The 20679-nt window shown below is 31.2% G+C and overlaps 1 protein-coding gene across 2 annotated transcripts in view; it reads right to left on the bottom strand.

Moving 5' to 3' along the window:
• Positions 1-262: 262 nt before the first annotated feature.
• LOC127731601 (DNA repair and recombination protein RAD54-like) overlaps positions 263-20679 on the bottom strand; it is a 54217-nt gene continuing 33800 nt past the window's right edge. For both annotated transcript variants that reach the window (XM_052240375.1, XM_052240386.1), the window contains exons 7-21: positions 20151-20228; positions 19179-19226; positions 18845-18913; positions 17952-18045; positions 16989-17113; positions 13641-13791; positions 12831-12937; positions 8455-8527; positions 7667-7819; positions 5653-5763; positions 4791-4914; positions 4297-4375; positions 3312-3491; positions 1871-2034; positions 263-967 (exon numbers count right to left, since the gene is read on the bottom strand). In XM_052240375.1, coding sequence (XP_052096335.1) covers positions 766-967; positions 1871-2034; positions 3312-3491; positions 4297-4375; positions 4791-4914; positions 5653-5763; positions 7667-7819; positions 8455-8527; positions 12831-12937; positions 13641-13791; positions 16989-17113; positions 17952-18045; positions 18845-18913; positions 19179-19226; positions 20151-20228 — 1758 coding nt within the window. In that variant the 3' untranslated portion in view covers positions 263-765. The remainder of the gene's footprint in view (positions 968-1870; positions 2035-3311; positions 3492-4296; positions 4376-4790; positions 4915-5652; positions 5764-7666; positions 7820-8454; positions 8528-12830; positions 12938-13640; positions 13792-16988; positions 17114-17951; positions 18046-18844; positions 18914-19178; positions 19227-20150; positions 20229-20679) is intronic.

Genomic DNA, 20679 nt, shown 5'->3' with positions numbered 1-20679 from the left:
TTTAGCCAAAACTGCAAGCATTGTTTTTATAGGACAATATGTTAAAAGTTCTTTTCATTAAAAACCACTGGGCTAATCTGAAACTAAGTTAACCAGAATACTTCGTACAATATGTCTGTAAATATTCAACGAGAAGCATTTCTAGGAACCAAAAATAATGTTTTCAGATACATAAAACTTATACAGTTAATGTCAAATCAAACAAAAAAATAACCTAAACCTGTATTTGATTGTCCATAAATTATCCTCCAAAAAACACTTAAAATTCTGGTCAAATCAAAAGTGTGAGGAATAGATGAAGAGATTCATTTGTCTCTGTCAAGTGGACGCATAAAATAATGATTTTTTTTATCAAAAACTTTTTCAACACCTAAAGTGGATATCATTTTATAGAAATATACAAACATATAATGGCACAAGTAATTTATGTAGAGTCTCCATCAACAAATATCTATTGTTATATAATGTTACCAAAAGTATCAATAAACAGCAGTGCTTATTATTTCCACCTTTTATAAAAACATATATGACTTTATCACTCTAAAACAATTCATAGCACTTTATCACATAAATTCTATCTAATAATTAATTTCCGTACTTCTTCTATACCATAGTCCTTTCACATTGAGCTGATAATAACACTCACACGAGGCTGTCAGGCAGTTTGGACACGTTTTCTTGAATTTCCTGCTGACAATACATTTTCTAACACTCCTTTCCATATCATATTCACATTCCCTTTCTAATAAGACAAATAATTGGATGCTATACAGTTTGTCTCTGTTCCTCATGAGATCTATGGTGAAATGTAAATGACACAGCTGAGTCCCATGCACCTTTTAACATAATATCAACAAGTCCTTTCTTGTCAGCACAGTGGTACCATTGAGACAGATCAGAGGTACAGTCAGAGTCTTCAGGTGGAGGTCGCACCTGTATATTATTTACACATCTCCTACATTTGATTCTGGAAGAGAAAATAATATTGCAAAACTTTATTGTTATTTAAACAGGCTGAAATTTCTCAACTATTTACTGATTATAATTTAACTTTGTGTTGAAAGTCTTTAAGAAAAGGTTTTGCTACAGGTATCACATTTAACTTAACATTATCAATGATTCATGAAAATGAGGTCAAGGACTTACAAACCCTGCCATTTAGACATGTATACCTAATAATCCTTCCATACACAAAATGTATTTGACCTCCTGAGAATTCTTTATTATTCATGGGATACCAATTTTCGTGAATATTTAGGATATGAGTGAAGTTCAACAAAGTACAAATTGTCTACAGGCTAATATGCAAACTTTGGCAAATTCATGAAATCATATATCAAGGAAAATACAATTTTCCTCAATCCATGAAAACTGGTATCCAAGAAAACAAATGAATCCACAGTATTGCTCATAGTATCCAAGAAAAGGATCTAAACATGAAAACTGAATGCTGACCAATAAGCCATGAAAATGAGTTCAGAGTCAGACGAAAGGAAATCTTCCTCTTTTACATTTCATTTTATTAAGAATTAAAACAGCAAGAATACACAAGTTTATTCAAACAAAATCCTGAGGTAAGAGAAATAACTCTGAAGCAATCATTGTATAGTGAAGCATAGGAATTGTTAAAAAATTATAGATTTGTATAGATGTATCAACCAATATAAGGCAAATTCAAATAAACTATTTTACAAAGGACCTGTCAAACTTCAAAAGGTGTAGATCAACACGATAGTACTAAACTCAATCAAAATGTTTATACCTCACTAGAATTTTTCTTATATCAGTTGAAGGCTTCTCAATCCTGTCAACAGATTAACAGTTACCTTAATAAATGAAAGATGTTTTAAGGATGCAAAAGTAAACCTACTTGTCATGTGTATCGCTGATTGTTTCTTCATTAAGACGGAACAAGTCCTTTAACTCATCTCGACTAAAATGTTTTTCTACATCTTCTTCTTTATCTACAACACAACTGCTTAATGCTTTTTTGTGGGCCTGCCTCTGGAAAATCTTCTCCTCAATTGTCCCAGTCTGTAATTATAAAAAGTTTTTGTATCAATATCTCTACTCTTATTCATATGGAAAAAAAGATAACAAGCAAGTAAATATCGTAAAATCACCAGTTCTTTTTTTTACACTAACAGTATTTTTGTTTTGTCTAAAAAGTGTAGGATAACAGATTAAACTAGACAAAGTGATGCCCCTGCTCTCCACTCTGAAGTAACTGCATTATAGGACTTTCTTTGAGATATAATTGTGTCTTTGAGACACAAATGATGTCCCCGCAGTTGCAAAGTGTTATTCTAAAATACACAAAGTCGAGCATGGGACCACATCGGTCTATGGTTCACTGTAGGAGGAGTTATTTGGAAACGCTATGCACCTCTTATGCAAGTATATACTCCAAAAATGACAAAGTTCAACTATCTCCCAAAACAGCAAATATTAATAAAAATCAAAACCCTGACCATATGCACACCTTCAATATATGTACAAACAGCCAGCAAAGTGAAAACTTCCTAGCATTCAAACTGTTGGAGGAGTTATACGGAAACGCTTGCACCTCTGATGCAAGTAAATACTCCAAAAAATGACAAAGTTCAACTATCTCCCAAAAAAGCAAATATTAATAAAAATCAAAACCCTGACCACATGCACACCTTCTATATATGTACAAACAGCCAGCAAAGTGAAAACTTCCTAGCATTCAAACTGTTGGAGGAGTTATCCGGAAACGCTTGCACCTCTGATGCAAGTAAATACTCCAAAAAATGACAAAGTTCAACTATCTCCCAAAAAAGCAAATATTAATAAAAATCAAAACCCTGACCACATGCACACCTTCAATATATGTACAAACAGATAGCAAAGTAAACACTTCCTAGCATTCAAACTGTAGGAGGAGTTCTGTGGAATAACTATATACCCATAATGGGACAGATGGACGGACGGACAAGGGTAAAACAATATGCCCCCCAACTTTTTGTTAGTTGCGGGGGCATAATAAGAACAAAGTTACCTGCATGAGTGGGCTCTTGTAACACACAAAGAACTTATATTGTATTATAGCCTTTTGAAAAAAGAGACTGACAAGGCCATTTGTCGCTCTGAAATATTTGTCAATACAATCTATTCCTTCAAATTCAATTGTTATCATATTTCATCAGTATTGTTGCACAAACCTTTACATTTTTATATTTTTTCCTGTTTTCTTAACAATCTGGTACTTATCAAATTTGCTGGTTTATTGTTTTCTATACTCTTTTTTTTGTGTACATGTATATGTTAAATATATGTATTATACTAACAGCAATCAATCTGTATATATAACACTGTTTTTTCTGTCCATCTCTCCAACATCTTGCCATAGCCTGATCATCATTAGCAGGGTTCCAGTCTGGATCAAACATCACCAGTCTATTAGCACCAATTAAATTTAAACCACAACCACCTGCTTTACTACTTAACATAAATATATATTCTGGGCTCTGTAAAAAACAAAAAGATCACAAAATCACATAAAAAGACATGACAGTAGCCAAAGAATAAATTTTGACATGAAAATTACTCGTAAAAAATTTATTTACAAATCTAAAATTTACATTCTATATATGCTTTAACAAGCTCATAATATAAACAAGACTGCACACGCTAAAATGTCTTGCCTGCTTTTCTCATACTGATTGAATTTATGTTGAAAGTCTGTAAATATGATGGTTTTACTAAGTATCTCATAAAAAAAAACACTTAACATTATCAATGATCCATGTAAATGAGTTCATGGTCAAATGAGTATTTCACATGACAAAAACTCTTACATTTCTTTTGATGATATTTTTTAGTAATTGTTTTTTCAACAAGTCATATTTTTTTCTTTATTGAACATGTGTAAGCTATTTTTCTTACAATGTATTAAGTGGTTGAATTATCTAACATGTAAAATTTACAGATGCTCCACACTCATGAGCATAATAGAAACAGTGAAACTGTCAATAAATATAAATATGAATTTTCACTTAGTGCTATTCCAGAATAAATGTATGGTAAGGTTGGAAGTCACATATGTTTTTGTTAATAGGGGTAAAACAAATACAAATTAAGTTACAAATGAAAATACAAATTATGGTTGGAGTAAAAATACAAATTATGGTTGGTGAAATTACAAATTATGGTTGATGTAAAAAAGTGTTGTCCAACTCCAAAGGGGCCTTCCATTTTATCAAGGAATAGTCCTGAATTTTATCAATGATTTTTGTAACCAACTTAATTATAAAATTGAACATAAGTACTTACTGTTGGGTTGTTAAATTTCTCCACAATTTTCGCTCTCTTCTTAATTGACATTGTACCATCTAGCCTTACAAACAAATACCTATGAAAGCAAAATGTTTCATATACACCATAAACTATAAAATCTGTAAGATCATACAAAAAATTCTGTGAAAGTAAAAATAATCTTTAATGACAAACTAATTACAATGTACTGTATATGTCCAATGGCAAATATTTGATCAATTTGTGTGATGATAACAAGTAATAAATAAAAAAAATTCTAACATCTATAAAAGTTTTGATGTATATCCTATATCGTCATTTGTAAAATTTGTTTCTGCTGCCATATTAGGGCAGTTTAGCACCAAAGTCAATTCTTTGAATAATATTCATCATCTCTTTTCTGTTTCCATTTAACTTGTGATGCAGTTATCAAAAAGCAAGTTTTCATTGATTTCATTTGAGTGTCATTAGGTTATGCTTGACAGAAATCTTGCACTACATCTTAAACTTACCCTCTCTGTCTAAACAACTTCTCACACAGATCTAAGGTTTGTGTATAGTTAGACACTAACACCACTTTATCACTTGTTGTGGTCTTTATTAATGCTAACATGCAATCTAGAACCAGAAATTTACCTGAAAAAAGCAAAAGTTGTCATTGAAATACTTATGGCAAAAAAAGATATGCAGACAGCTATCTCTATATATGTAATCACATTTCAGGTATTTAAAGATTTAAGAGTAACAAGAATGTGTCAATAGTACACGGATGCCCCACTCGCACTATCATTTTCTATATTCAGTGGACCGTGTAATTGGGGTCAAAACTCTAATTTGGCCTTAAAATTAGAAAGATCATATCATAGGGAACATGTGTACTAAGTTTCAAGTTGATTGGACTTCAACTTCATCAAAAACTACCTTGACCAAAAACTTTACCCTGAAGCGGGACAGACGAACGGACGGACGAACAGCCACAAGAACTGACAAACTGATGCACAGACCGAAAAACATAATATCCCTAGATGGGGCATAAAAATGACCAGTTGATCCAGACCAACAGATTATTCCAGCTAAACAGTGCTTCACTTATTGTGTACTGAAGCCCTAGCTGACTCATTAAATCAAAATGAGGTTTGGGAGATTTTTTATTATATACTTATGTTGTTACAATATTTTCTCATAAACTAAAGAACCTTAATTTCAAAGAGGCAAATGAACTGGAGGGAAATTTGTTATGTTATGTTATGTTATGTTATGTTATGTTATGTTATGTTATGTTATGTTATGTTATGTTATGTTATGTTATGTTATGTTATGTTATGTTATGTTATGTTATGTTATGTGTCATGTCATGTCATGTTATTGACTTACCAGATAATTCAGGTTTAACAGTCTTCAAATTATGTCCAGCAGGGAAAACATCCAACGTCCCTTCAAACCCTTCAGCTTCTTGTAAACATTTATCATATATCAAGTCAGGGTCTGAAAAAAAAGTGAGGATTTATTTCTTTCAAAATAGAATATGAAGTAATTCTGTTTGATATTGTAGAAATGTGTGACGAAAGTGTTAAGTTCATTCAACATACTGAAAAATTTTAAGCATGGGCAAACAGATCATAAAAGTGCTTAGAGTTACAACTCACTACTGTCAAGCTACTGACCAAATATAATATCCTTCTGTTCAGTTATACCTGAGAAAAATGTTAAGAATATATTTGTTGGACAGATGAATGGACAAAGTGATTTCAATATAGCCCCTACTTCTAGAGTGGGGGTAAAATAAAGTTATTGATAACTAAAAGTTGGACAGTTGAAAAGAAATTTTTACTGGTGATATATTATAAGGCCAGGAAAATAGATTTTCGAGACCATAAAATTTTAGAGGTGACAAAAATCTTTTAACAGCAGTACTCTATCTATATATTCAAATAAATCCCTTCTTAAACTTCTTAATTTGAATCATTACACTAGATTTGTCTGTAGGACACAAATGCCCTTGACTGAAGCCAAAACTTTGAATGTACATTTCTTGGAAATCATAAGAAAAATGAAATGTACTAGGGACATACACTGGCAAGATTATGATCATAGATATATCATTTGGTTAATATGGACAAACTCATTAAGATATTATGTGTTAATTAAATGGGAAAAGTCAATCAACCAGAAAGACAAATGTTGATCACCAGAAATAAATTTCAAACTTAAATTCTGCCAAAAGTTGGTTAACTTGAACAAAACCCAAACACAACCTCTAAGTCATCACAATACACAAATCTACCAAAAATCACAGCTAGATCTGCAGGCCATACCAAAATAAAACTAAAACAAGTACCATTTTCACAAAATTTTTAAGTTCAAAGGCTATAATTTCGGCTAGTAAATAGGTATGAAACACAAAACTAATTTGTAAGTCATAATATACTCTAACGTACCAAAAATCAGATAAATTCTAACTGCATATCAAAACAAAGTTTGGACTCTTTACTTCCATTGAGGATTTGATGAACTTTATCTTCTAATTTTCAATGAGGGGTGAGGGATTGGGAGTTATTAATCTACAGAACAGTGTTGTATGTAATTTTTATTAAATTCATTATAGAAATTCTGATACTGTGAATTCACTATTATTCGTTGGATACCAAGTTACAAGGATTTCATGGGTAAATTGGAACCATGAATTAAAATGTTCATCGAATTACAAATTTTGTATAGACTTGCAGACTTTTGCAAAACTACGAAATCAAATATCCACGAAAATGCAAGTTTTCCTCAATCCATGAAAATTGGTAGCCACGAAAATAAAAGAATCCACAGTATTTTTTTGTATTTAATGCATAAGTAAGAAATCACATTCAAGTAATTATATAACTAAGAGTAGAATTATTTTGAAGCTTTGCAATTCGAAATGGTAAGAAGATCCTATCCAAACAGATAATTTAACTGCAAAATCATAACTCCTTTTTTGCTATACTTAGAACAGCATTATAATTTTATAACGCATGTCTGTCAGTGAGCAATGAGAATTAGTTAACTGAGAGTAATATTGTTTTGCATTGTTCACTGACATCAAATTTTCTGACTTGAAATACAGTCAAACCTGTAAACAGAAGTCATCATAGGGACTAGAGTAAACTGATCCTTTAAGAGAAGTGAACTTTGAATTTAGATTCAAAATGAAAAGGTATTGCTACAGCAGGAAAAGGGTGACCTAAAAAGACAGGTTTTCACTTAATAGAGTTGACCTTTATATTAGGTTTGACTTAATAATTCTTAAATTGAGAAACTACAAACATGATCTTTGCAATACATCTGGAATTATAACAAGTTTGATGTAAATAATTTCAACGTCTTTTTTCTTACATTTCAGAGGAAGGATACTTACGATTACACAATTTTTTGAGCTGTGTAATAAATGACAAACTGCTTCCTGTTACTTTGTCTCCATCCACTTGTATATCAGAGGATTTGGATCTGACCAACATTTTATATAGTTCTGACTGGAGGGGTGTCAGATTACAGCATACTATCTGTTCAACTGTAATAATCATGTATTTACTCAAAAATAATTACTAGTAAAACAATAATACACTTTAATAAAACTGTATTGCTATGTTTTATTGTGCTGTTTCCTCAATGGCATTTAATCCTTTTTTCCTTTTTATATAAATTTATCTGAGCAGAGAAGTTTTTCTTCCTAAAACAATCATTGTGGATATTTTGTTTCAATGTTTTTCAGCAAATAGTTAAATGGATATGACAGCATTTTATCTTTTATATAAGCAATATAAAAATCATTTCGTTAAAAAGACTAGTCATAAATTATCTGTCATGTAGCAGGATGTTGGTTTTCTTGTTTTGCACTTTTTTAAGTCAAGCCTTTTATAATTTACTATACCATTTGAGTTTTGCTCATTGTTAAAGGATGTACAGTGAACTATAGTTGCTTACATACATGTCATTTATACTCTAGTGGATAGTTGTCTCATTGGCAATCATACCACATCTCTTTATTTTTATAGTTACATCATTTCTACAGCAGTTCCAAGTTATATAAAAGAAATCTATTCTATTTAGTGCAAAATGACACAGAAAAACAGATATAAAAAGTAAAATATTAATCTACAGAACAGCGCTGTGTGTAATTGACTCACTCATTTTTAAGAAACTTACTTTTCACAGGTAAATATCTGGTTAGTAAAACCTGTGTTCTTCTAATGATGCATTTATTTACTATTGATGCCAACTAAAAAATGAAATACAAATGAAACTTAAGAGAGATTACAATTTCTACCTTGAAAGATGTCAGACAAATTGCTTCATCACTTGATTGACAATCAATTTCTAAAAACTTTAGCTTTATTTAGAAATAGGCTTAAGGTATTTGACTTGTCAATGAATACTTATCTCTTCTTCAATACTAATAAGTGCTTTATGAAGAAAACTATATCAAAATCAGGGCTTTAAAAAACGGTCGTATTTTCCCGACAAGTCAGATAGATTATATAAATGACTAGTTGTGCCGAGGCTGAAACGGACATTTAAATATAGTTCAGAAAAAAAATTGAAGTTTATGCGATCTTTTTGACCTGACCTTTTGCCTTAAACAGCCACACATTTCCAGTCATGTAAGTGACATGATGAATAATTACTATCAAAACAAACCCTACTATAAAACCCTCTCATTACAATCGAAGTTAATAAGTTCTCTGACAGCTGATTTTACCTGTTCAGGCGACAGGTAAACTATTTTGTACCGGACATTGATCGGTCTATTAATAGTTATTTTCTTAAATTTCAGCAGTTTGCGTCTAATTAATTTAGTCAACAAGATTCAGATTACCAGAAAACGTATATTAATATCATTTGATAAAATTTAAAAAGATAGTAATAAAGGTTTAAAAAAAAAATCGTCAGAGCCACGTTGTTTGAACTAGTACACTCGTGCGCATGTGCACAGGTGTGAGATTAACTTATGCATCCGAATTTTCAAAAATGCTAAAAATATCATTGACACCTTTATCTAACGTTCATTTCGAGTCTTTTCCTGTAAAAATAACACGGAAAGAGCTACTTAAACTCAATCGTGCTTTGTAAACGTACACAGATTTTACGTATCTGTCTCTGGTCCATGTTTTAACAAGTCAACATCCGGTAATAGGAAAAGTACTTTTCAAAAACGAAAGTGAAGTTATTGACAGCATAATTTTGCACAATTAAAGAGCCTTAGGCAGATATTAGTACATTGATTTTGCACACTTCGAATGGTGCACTGTCAATTTAACAATCATAATTTATATGATGCCCAATGATTACTATGGTTGCCTTTTATTTCTAAGTCTTAAGGCATTAAAATCGGGATAAGACAAAAAATAAAATGCTTCGCTGGGCGCAGCTTGAAACGACCGCAGAGGTCGAACCCTGAACAGTTGGGGCAAGTATGGACACAACATTCAAGCTTGATACAGCTCTGAATTTGGATTGTGATTAAATATTTGACACACCATAGGTTTCTGACACAGAAAGAATGTGGTCTAAGAACTTGAATTTTTTCAATTTACCTATTATGGTCCAATGTCCAAAACCAAAATACATGGTTAGATTCAGCATATCAAAGAACCCCATATATTCAATTTTTGTTGAAATCAAACAAAGTTTAATTTTGGACCCCAACTTGGACAAACTTGAAAACTGGGCCCATAATCAAAAATCTAAACACATGTTTAGATTCAGCATATCAAAGAACCCCAAGAATTCAATTTTTGTTAAAATCAAACTAAGTTTAATTTTGGACCCTTTGGACCTTAATGTAGACCAATTTAAAAAAAGGGACCCAAAATTAAAAATCTAAAAACACGGTTAGATTTGGCATATCAAAGAACCCCAATAATTCAATTTTTGATGAAATCAAACAAAGTTTAATTTTGGACCCCTTTGACCTCAATATGAACCAATTTGATAGCGGGCCCACAAATAAAAAATCTAAATACATGGTTAGATTCAGCATATCAAAGAACCCCATATATTCAATTTTTGTTGAAATCAAACAAAGTTTAATTTTGGACCCCAATTAGGACCAACTTGAAAACTGGGCCAAAAATCAAAATCTAAATACATGTTTAGATTCAGCATATCAAAGAACCCCATATACTCAATTTTTGTTAAAATCAAACAAAGTTTAATTTGAACCCTTTGGACCTTAATGTAGACCAATTTGAAAACTGGACCCAAAATTAAAAATCTAAATACACGGTTAGATTCGGCATAACAAATAAATAAATGGTCAAAGATTTTACAAATCTAATGCGCCATACTGTGAAATTAAAGATTACTTCTTGAAATTTTTCAATATTTGAAATTTGAAATAAAAATAATATTTGAAGAATAATTCTTTTTAATTTCTGAAATCTGAAATGAGAAAAAATTGACCCCCCACAATTTCTTTTTACCACCCCCCCCCCCCCCCTCCCCTTTTTCCCCCCAAAAAATTCTTTCCCTCAAGATATGGTCATAATCTCAATTCAAATTTCCAATGGAGTTTGCAACCATAATTACCCATTTAAATTTACCATAGTGCTAACTTAATCTATTTTATAATAGAATTTAAAATATAGTGTCAAATCTTTCATATGGATTTTTTTGTAAAAAAAAAAGATGCAACATTTGCAGAAATTTTTACTGATCTTCCTTGATAAATATGCATTTCTTTAAACATAATTTAAAAGCAGTGTAAGGGAAGTAACCAAAACGTTGTATTTGGATTACCTCCCTTACACTGTTTTAAATTATCTTAATTGTTCATTAACCATTACTTTATACATAATTTAAAAGCAGTGTAAGGGAGATAATTTCAATGATGTATTTGATTTATCTCCCTTACACTGCTTTAAATTATGTTTTGTACTAAAGTATTTGTCCATAAACCAGGACAACCTTCTTTTTCCCCCTTTTTTGCCCCTAATTCCTAAACGGTTTGAGCCATAACCCCCCAAAGCAAATCCTAACCATCCCTGTGTGGTATGGAAACTTGTAGTGTAATTTCAGAGAGATCCATACACCGTTCCACAGTTATTGTCTGGAAACTAGAAAATGCTTATCTTTGGCCCCTTATTCCTTAACTGTTGGTACCATAACCCCCAAAATCAATCCCCACCTTCCTTTTGTGGTATTGAACCTTATGGTAAAATTTCAAAGAGATCCATTCACTTAAACTAAAGTTAGAGTGCGAAAACCAATGTGTCTTCGGACAACGACGACGACGTCATACCAATATATGAATTTTTTTGCGGTCGTATAAAAACAAGAGGCTCTCAAGAGCCTGAATTGCTCACCTGTATTTCAGAGGAGAAGATTTTTAAATGTTAGCAAACTTGAACAAATTGTGTAAAATTGTCTTTAAAGGGCAATAACTCCTTAAGGGGTCAATTGACAATTTTGGTCATATTAACTTTTTTGTAGATCTTACTTTGCTGAACATTATTGCTGCTTACAGTTTATATATATCTATAATGATATTCAAAATAATAACAAAAAACTGCAAAATTTTGTTAAAACTACCAATTTGGTGGCAGCAACCCAACAATCGGTTGTTCGATTCGTCTGATAATTTCAGGGCCGATAGATCTTGACCAATTAAACAATTTTACCCCATGTCAGATTTGCTCTAAAAGATTTAGTTTTTGAGATATAAGCCAAAAACTGCATTTGACCCTTATGTTCTACTTTTAGCCATCACGGCCATGTTTGTCGATGGATACAAACTTCGGATAAAATTTATAAACAAGATACCCTAAGGAACATTTATTTAAATTTTGAAGGTAATTGGCCAAGTAGTTTCAGAGGAGAAGATTTTTAAATGTTAGCAAACTTGATGAACAAATTGTGTAAAATTGTCTTTAAAGGGCAATAACTCCTTAAGGGGTCAATTGACAATTATGGTCATATTAACTTTTTTGTAGATCTTACTTTGCTGAACATTATTGCTGCTTACAGTTTATATATATCTATAATAATATTCAAAATAATAACAAAAAACTGCAAAATTTTGTTAAAACTACCAATTTGGTGGCAGAAACCCAACAATGGGTTGTTCGATTCGTCTGAAAATTTCAGAGCTGATAGATCTTGACCTATTGAACAATTTTACCCAATGTCAGATTTGCTCTAAAAGATTTAGTTTTTGAGATATAAGCCAAAAACTGCATTTGACCCCTATGTTCTATTTTTAGCCATGGCAGCCATGTTTGTCGATGGATCAAAACTTCGGATACAATTTATAAACTAGATACCCTAAGGAACATTTAGTTAATGTTTGAAGGTATTTGGCCTAGTAGTTTCAGAGGACAAGATTTTTGAAATAGTTTACGACGACGACAACGGACGCCAAGTGGTGGTGAGCTAAAAATGTCCAGCTGGCTCAAATATTTTTTGGAAGCCCCGATCAAAATACAAATAGCATAGGTAACTTATAATTCCAAGGTTCATCTCATTCTACAATATATTTTCTATTGATGCTGACCTACCAGAGATCATGAAATCTGTCTTATTACCTCTTGTAGCCTTTCTTGTCCTTTCTTATGTTCAGCATCAGTTGAGCTTGCATCTCTTCCTCTTAATATTGGTGTTTCAAACTTCCTTTTGAATTCCTGTGCTGTACCTAAGTAAATTATTATTAAACAAAGTTTATTACTACTTGATACAATTCTATCACAAATTTCTTATTTCAGATACATGTGAAACTTCCAACTTTTGTTCAAGAGGTATCTTAGAAAATCATTAGATTGTTTTTTAAATACTGTGGATTCATTTATTTTCCTGGATACCAATTTTCGTGGCTTTGAGGAACTATTGTATTTTGATGGATATTTAATTTCAAAGTCTGCATACAAGTATATAGGAAATTTGTACCTCTTTGAACATTTGAATTTGTTGTTTCTCTATACATACAAAATCCATAAAAGTCGATATCCCACGAATAATAATGAATTTACATAATATGTTGATACCTCTCTTCTATATCTGTAATTGACACATTATTTAAAAAAAAAGTAGAATACTAAAATGTCTGACATGAATTAGATTAACACTTATATTTATCAAACTTCAGAAAGAGTATTTATAATTTGGTTGCAGAACAATGTCAATTTATTACACAATTTTGTCATCTAATATTTAGAATACTTTTAGCTATGAACATTAGCAGCAATATCTTTATGAAACTTTATTGATTCATGTGAGAAAAAAAATCATCATATATTGAGATTCTTTATATGCATTACAATAAACCAAATTGTATCTTACCAACTTGTTTCCCTTTATTGTTGTTCCCAAAATTTCTGAAAATGTAAATACTTATTTACCTAAAATTCCACCATTTACAAAATGTACAAGACTAAAGTATTCTAACAGATCATTTTGTATAGGTGTTCCAGATAGTAAAACTCTTCTCTTGGCTTTCAATCCATTTAATGCTTGGTATGTCTGATTTTCTGAATTTTTTAACCTGTGACCCTGAAGAAAATGAAACGAGACTAGATTTTTTAAACTGTTTTTCATTTGTTAAATGATGTCAATGACATTTTGATCTTCATTACAAAGGAAAAGGTATATTTTAAGACTGAATCTGTAAATCAGAGTAAATTAAAAATTGTATACCATTCAAAATCACATTGTTCAAAATTGAAAGCAAGGCTATCTGAAAATATAAACTGTGACTTCATGATGTAATTTGACTGTAACATCATGTAAATGATGTAATAATGAAGATTTGCCAAGTTTGAGCTTCAATAGGTAAATGTCAGTTGTTTTTTTTACTAAATGAGGCAAAGTAAAATTAATTACCTGTACCCCTATTTTTGACATTTTTACCTATTATGTCAGTTTGTTTTGTTCACACATTGTTGTCAATATAATGGAATTTTATGCGACTGTTATACAAGTGAGAGGTTTAGCTAGCTATAAAACCAGGTTTAATCCACCATTTTCTACATAAGAAAATGCTGTACCAAGTCAGGAATATGACAGTTGTTATCCATTCGTTTGATATGTTTGAGCTTTTGATTTTGCCATTTGATGAGGGACTTTCCATTTTGAATTTTTCTCTGAGTTCGGTATTTTTGTTATTTTACTTTTTAGAATGCCTAACTAACAAATTCAGAATTTTGTTGATTTATAAAGGGCATAACTTGAGAACAGTGAAAGTGAGGCCACCCAAATTCTAACTTGATCTGTCTTTGGTGGTAATAATCACTGTGTATAAGTTTCATAACATTTGGTTGAGGCAAACTAAGAGAATGGAAACCAATTTTTTAGACGTACAAGTGTAAAACCCAGTCACCTAGAGACGGGAGCATAAAAATAGCCATTCTTTCTTGAACTACATAGATTGAATCTTTGATTCATACCTTAAGAAATTTGTACTTAGTTGAACATTTAAATTCGTGGTTTACCTATACCTATGAAATCCACTAAAATTGATATTCCACAAATACTAACGAGTCCACAGTAATCACTATAGGATCCTTACCTAATCACATATAACCAGCCCTACTGAACCTTTATCCATTACATGAGCATTTAATCTAAATGTCTAGTATTATATAATTATTATAGGATTCTCACCTCATCACATATAACCAGCCCTACTGAACTTTTATGCATCACATGAGTATGTAATCTAAATGTCTCATATGATATAATTACTACAGGATCCTTACCTCATCACATATAACCAGCCCTACTGAACCTTTATGCATCACATGAGAATGTAATCCAAATGTCTCATATGATATAATCACTATAGGATCCTTACCTCATCACATATAACAAGCCCTACTGAACCTTTATCCATTAAATGAGCATTTAATCTAAATGTCTAGTATTATATATTCACTATAGGATCCTTACCTGATCACATATAACAAGCCCTACTGAACCTTTATCCATTACATGAGCATTTAATCTAAATGTCTAGTATTATATATTCACTATAGGATCCTTACCTAATCACATATAACAAGCCCTACTGAACCTTTATCCATTAAATGAGCATTTAATCTAAATGTCTAGTATTATATATTCACTATAGGATCCTTACCTAATCACATATAACAAGCCCTACTGAACCTTTATCCATTACATGAGCATTTAATCTAAATGTCTAGTATTATATATTCACTATAGAATCCTTACCTAATCACATATAACCAGCCCTACTGAACCTTTATGCATCACATGAGCATTTAATCTAAATGTCTAGTATTATATATTCACTATAGGATCCTTACCTAATCACATATAACAAGCCCTACTGAACCTTTATACATTACATGAGCATTTAATCTAAATTTCTAGTATTATATATTCACTATAGGATCCTTACCTAATCACATATAACCAGCCCTACTGAACCTTCTATTACACAAGCATTTAATCTAAATGTCTAGTATTATATATTCACTATAGGATCCTTACCTAATCACATATAACAAGCCCTACTGAACCTTTATCCATTACATGAGCATTCAATCTAAATGTCTAGTATTATATAATCACTATAGGATCCTTACTTAATCACATATAGCAAGCCCTACTGAACCTTTATCCATTACATGGGCATTTAATCTAAATGTCTAGTATTATATATTCACTTTAGGATCCTTACATCATCACATATAACCAGTCCTATTGAACCTTTATCCATTACATGAGCATTTAATCTAAATGTCTCATTTGATATAATTACTATAGGATCCTTACCTCATCACATATAACCAGCCCTACTGAACCTTTATGCATCACATGAGCATGTAATCTAAATGTCTCATATGATATAATTACTATAGGATCCTTACCTCATCACATATAACCAGCCCTACTGAACCTTTATGCATCACATGAGCATGTAATCTAAATGTCTCATATGATATAATTACTATAGGATCCTTACCTCATCACATATAACCAGCCCTACTGAACCTTTATGCATCACATGAGCATGTAATCTAAATGTCTCATTTGATATAATTACTATAGGATTCTCACCTCATCACATATAACCAGCCCTACTGAACCTTTATGCATCACATGAGCATGTAATCTAAATGTCTCATATGATATAATTACTATAGGATCCTAACCTCATCACATATAACCAGCCCTACTGAACCTTTATGCATCACATGAGCATGTAATCTAAATGTCTCATTTGATATAATTACTATAGGATTCTCACCTCATCACATATAACCAGCCCTCCTGAACCTTTATGCATCACATGAGCATGTAATCTAAATGTCTCATATGATATAATTACTATACGATCCTTACCTCATCACATATAACCAGCCCTACTGAACCTTTATGCATCACATGAGCATGTAATCTGAATGTCTCATTTGATATAATTACTATAGGATCCTTATCTCATCACATATAACCAGCCCTACTGAACCTTTATGCATCACATGAGCATGTAATCTAAATGTCTCATATGATATAATTACTATAGGATCCTTACCTCATCACATATAACCAGCCCTACTGAACCTTTATGCATCACATGAGCATGTAATCTGAATGTCTCATATGATATAATTACTATAGGATGCTTACCTCATCACATATAACCAGCCCTACTGAACCTTTATGCATCACATGAGCATGTAATCTAAATGTCTCATATGATATAATTACTATAGGATCCTTACCTCATCACATATAACCAGCCCTACTGAACCTTTATGCATCACATGAGCATGTAATCTAAATGTCTCATATGATATAATTAAAATAGGATTAGGATTTCTTCTTCCTTGCTGCTGCATAAACTGATCTGTTAAATAAAATAAAATTGTCATTAGTTTCATCATCGTTGTTGAGATATAATTGTAATAAACTAAATAAAAATTATCTCAGTTTGTACATGTACCCACATTTTTAGTTAGCAAAGATGAGTGGAACTTTTACACTTTCTTTGATTTTCATATGCATGTACACATGCAAGTCAGGCCAGTGTTTCATGCATTGAGTGGTTAATTGGAGAAAATCCCATTGCAACCTTATGGTGACCTATAGTTGCTAACTTCTACGTCATTTGGTCTCTGTCGGAGAGTTGTCTCATTGGCAATCATACCACAACTTCTTTTTTATCTAATTTGACCATATTTCAATGTTAAATCAATTGAAAAATGAAATAATAAAGCAAACATATTGTAATAGGATCTACACTTCTTACACATTTTTTTAGTTTACTTAAGGTGGTACCTAACACTACAGGGAGATAACTCTGTAAAAATCAGCTAAACGTTTTAATTACGTTGTATTGTTAAGGAAATATTAAGCTTCTCAATGATCAAAATTAGTGTTTGTCAAACTGCTATATAACCAATGAAATTTTTCTGATAAAGTGGTTGGTTCAAATTTTTTGAAATTTTTATATTTTTGTCAAAGGGTCAAAGTAAACATTTTGTCAAAATTTTATGAAAATTAAACGAGCCAAATTAATATTAGTCAAGGTGTTGGGTACCACCTTAAAAACCTCCAATACAAAGTTCTCTGAGATAAAAGACCTAACAATAAAAACCTGATGTTTTCTTATTTCCAAACTTGTACAAATTCTTTCAAAATTGATAATGTTAACATAAAGTTGCACTACTCTGAACTTTTCTTACTTAGATTTCTGTCTATTTCCTGTTTGGTACCAGAATCAATGGCCAGTGGATTTATCTTCTGTCCTAACCATTTAAATATCTCATTATACCAATTCTGAAATATAAAAATTCATATTTCTAAATATATTTTCTAAAATGTCAATTTATCTATCAAGCATGCAATTCAAAAATGGAAATGCATATAAATATGAAAACAAATTTTACCCAACAGTTTAAGGTTATATTCCCTCTCCAAGTACCCTAGGTTTAGAGATAATTATGTCAACTATATGTTGTAGTGTTTACATGGTGACCATGACAGTGAAGAAATCAAAATGTAAGATTGGACATTGGCCGTTTGCTTTTAAAAAATACAGCTCTTAGAAGCCCTTACTTATCTAACTTATATCTATGGAGCACTGATAGAAACTATTGACCAAGCTGGACCAGCAAATCATCAAATTAATATATATGAACTATTTTTGATGAAGGATGTAATATCCCTATAAAATACAAAACTGAAAAGGATCTTGTTTCTGAAAGATGCTTCCATGATACACCAATTCCTACCTTGCATAACCAACATTGTCTTAGCTTCTACCTATACACCTACCAAAATTCATACAAAACCAACAAAAATTCAGTGTCTTAGCTTCTACCTATCCACCTACCCAAATTCATACTAAAACCAACAAAAATATAGTGTCCTAGATGATTTCTGAACCAGAGTACTATATATTATAGTTTTCATGGTTCACTTCAATGCTCCTTATCTACATATAATATTGTTCAAATAGTTTACATTTGATTTCATTCTTTAACCGAATACGATATGAAAGTGGAAATAAAAGAACCTGGATTATTTCTATTTGAAGTAAATATTCCAAACAAAGTTAAATATATAATGTTTTTACCTTTACTAAACTACTAGGTGCTACAACCACTGCCTTGTCTATATGTGGACAACAATCTGGACTTTGTTTCTGTAATGAAAAATAAGATAAAAATCTCTAAAGATAATAAAGAGCATTAAAAGAACAGCTTTTTAAAATCACAAATATTTGTATTCCCCACTTTCTGAAACGACATTATTCATGAATCAAGTGGAAAATTAACATTCATAAATTCATTTGAGTTATTATTAAATAAAAGGAACATCCGTAGAGCACTTACAAGGTCTTTTTTTCATTTTCTAATTGAACTTACCAAAAATGTCAATATCTATTTAATGTTACATATTGTACATACCAATAATGTCCACATTAATGTTATACATTGTAATGTCTTCCCCAGTCCCTGAAATAAAAAATAAACAGATTTTTATATTTGACATGTTTACCATAATATTGGTTTTCTTGACCAGTACCACAATAACAAATAAATTCCTAACTTTATACTATTCTTGACCAGTAACACAATAGCAATTTAATTCCTAACTTTATACTATTCTTGACCAGTACCACAATAACAAATTAATTCCTAACTTTATACTATTCTTGACCAGTACCACAATAACAAATTAATTCCTAACTTTATACTATTCTTGACCAGTACCACAATAACAAATTAATTCCTAACTTTATACTATTCTTAAATTATAAAACTGAATTTCATTGTATTCAACAATATCTCATATTCTATAAATTAACTTGAAACTAGAATGCACATATTGTCCTGCTAAACATATTACTAACTCGTAATTAAGAATATATCAGAAAACAGAGAGCGATTGTCTGACTCATCCAAAAAGGACTCTCACATTAAAACTCATCACTGCCTAAATATGAACCCATTCTTTTCAGTAGTACTTGAGAAATTTGGGATGAAAAATTAAAGTTCATTCAAAAAAAAAATGTTGAAAATTCAAAGTATATGTAAACATAAAGGTGTCTGACAGATCCGAAATGTACTTACTTTACAACTCATCTTTGTCAAGCTGCTGATTACATAAAAGTCATTCTGTCCAGTAGTACTTGAGAAAAGTGTGACGAAAAATTTGAAGTTTTAAGTTCATTCAACATATTGAAAAATTCCAAGTATCACCATACAGGAAATAAGTGTCTGACAGATCATATAAGTGCTCACATGTTACAACCCATCACTGTCAAGCTGCTGATTAAACACGAAGCCATTCTGTTTAGTATTTTTAAGAAAAGTGTGACAAAAGTATTTGGTGGATGCCCGGTTAAGGTGATTTTATATTTATATTATATTGCTTACCATTTCATCAGCCATGATACAGCCATAACTGTTCTCTATTTGTTCTCCTGTCACACAGTCATACATAAACTTAACACCCTGCAAGATCATTTACCGTTAGATTTACATATTTCATTCTTTGATATATTTTCTGAAGGTATCACAAGATATCAATGCTTTTGAACTTTGAACAACCTTTTATATTTGTAACATATCAGACTATAATGTTAGAGAAGTTGCAAAGATAAAATTTGAGACAATATATGGAAATCTTATTAGGAATTAAGTTTGTATGTTAAGAAAATAAATCTATATTATGTACTGGTATGTATTTCAGACACAAAAATAAGCTACTATTAAGGCTCCTGATTTACTACATATGTGTGCGTTTAAATCATTTTTATCCAGAAAATAAGAAATTCTACAAATAGGTTGCAAATATCAACATAATTACAATTTTCAGTGGAAATAATAAAGTGGTTTGTATCCTTGTCTAATCTAACAATAGTCAGGCAATGCCTATAAAACCTCAGTAATGAGTTTTTGAAAC

Source organism: Mytilus californianus, unplaced genomic scaffold (assembly GCF_021869535.1).
Source record: "Mytilus californianus isolate M0D057914Y unplaced genomic scaffold, xbMytCali1.0.p SCAF_1, whole genome shotgun sequence".
NCBI lineage: Eukaryota > Metazoa > Mollusca > Bivalvia > Mytilida > Mytilidae > Mytilus > Mytilus californianus.
The sequence above is the reverse complement of the archived record's forward strand: the minus strand, read 5'-3'. Positions and strand labels throughout refer to the sequence as shown.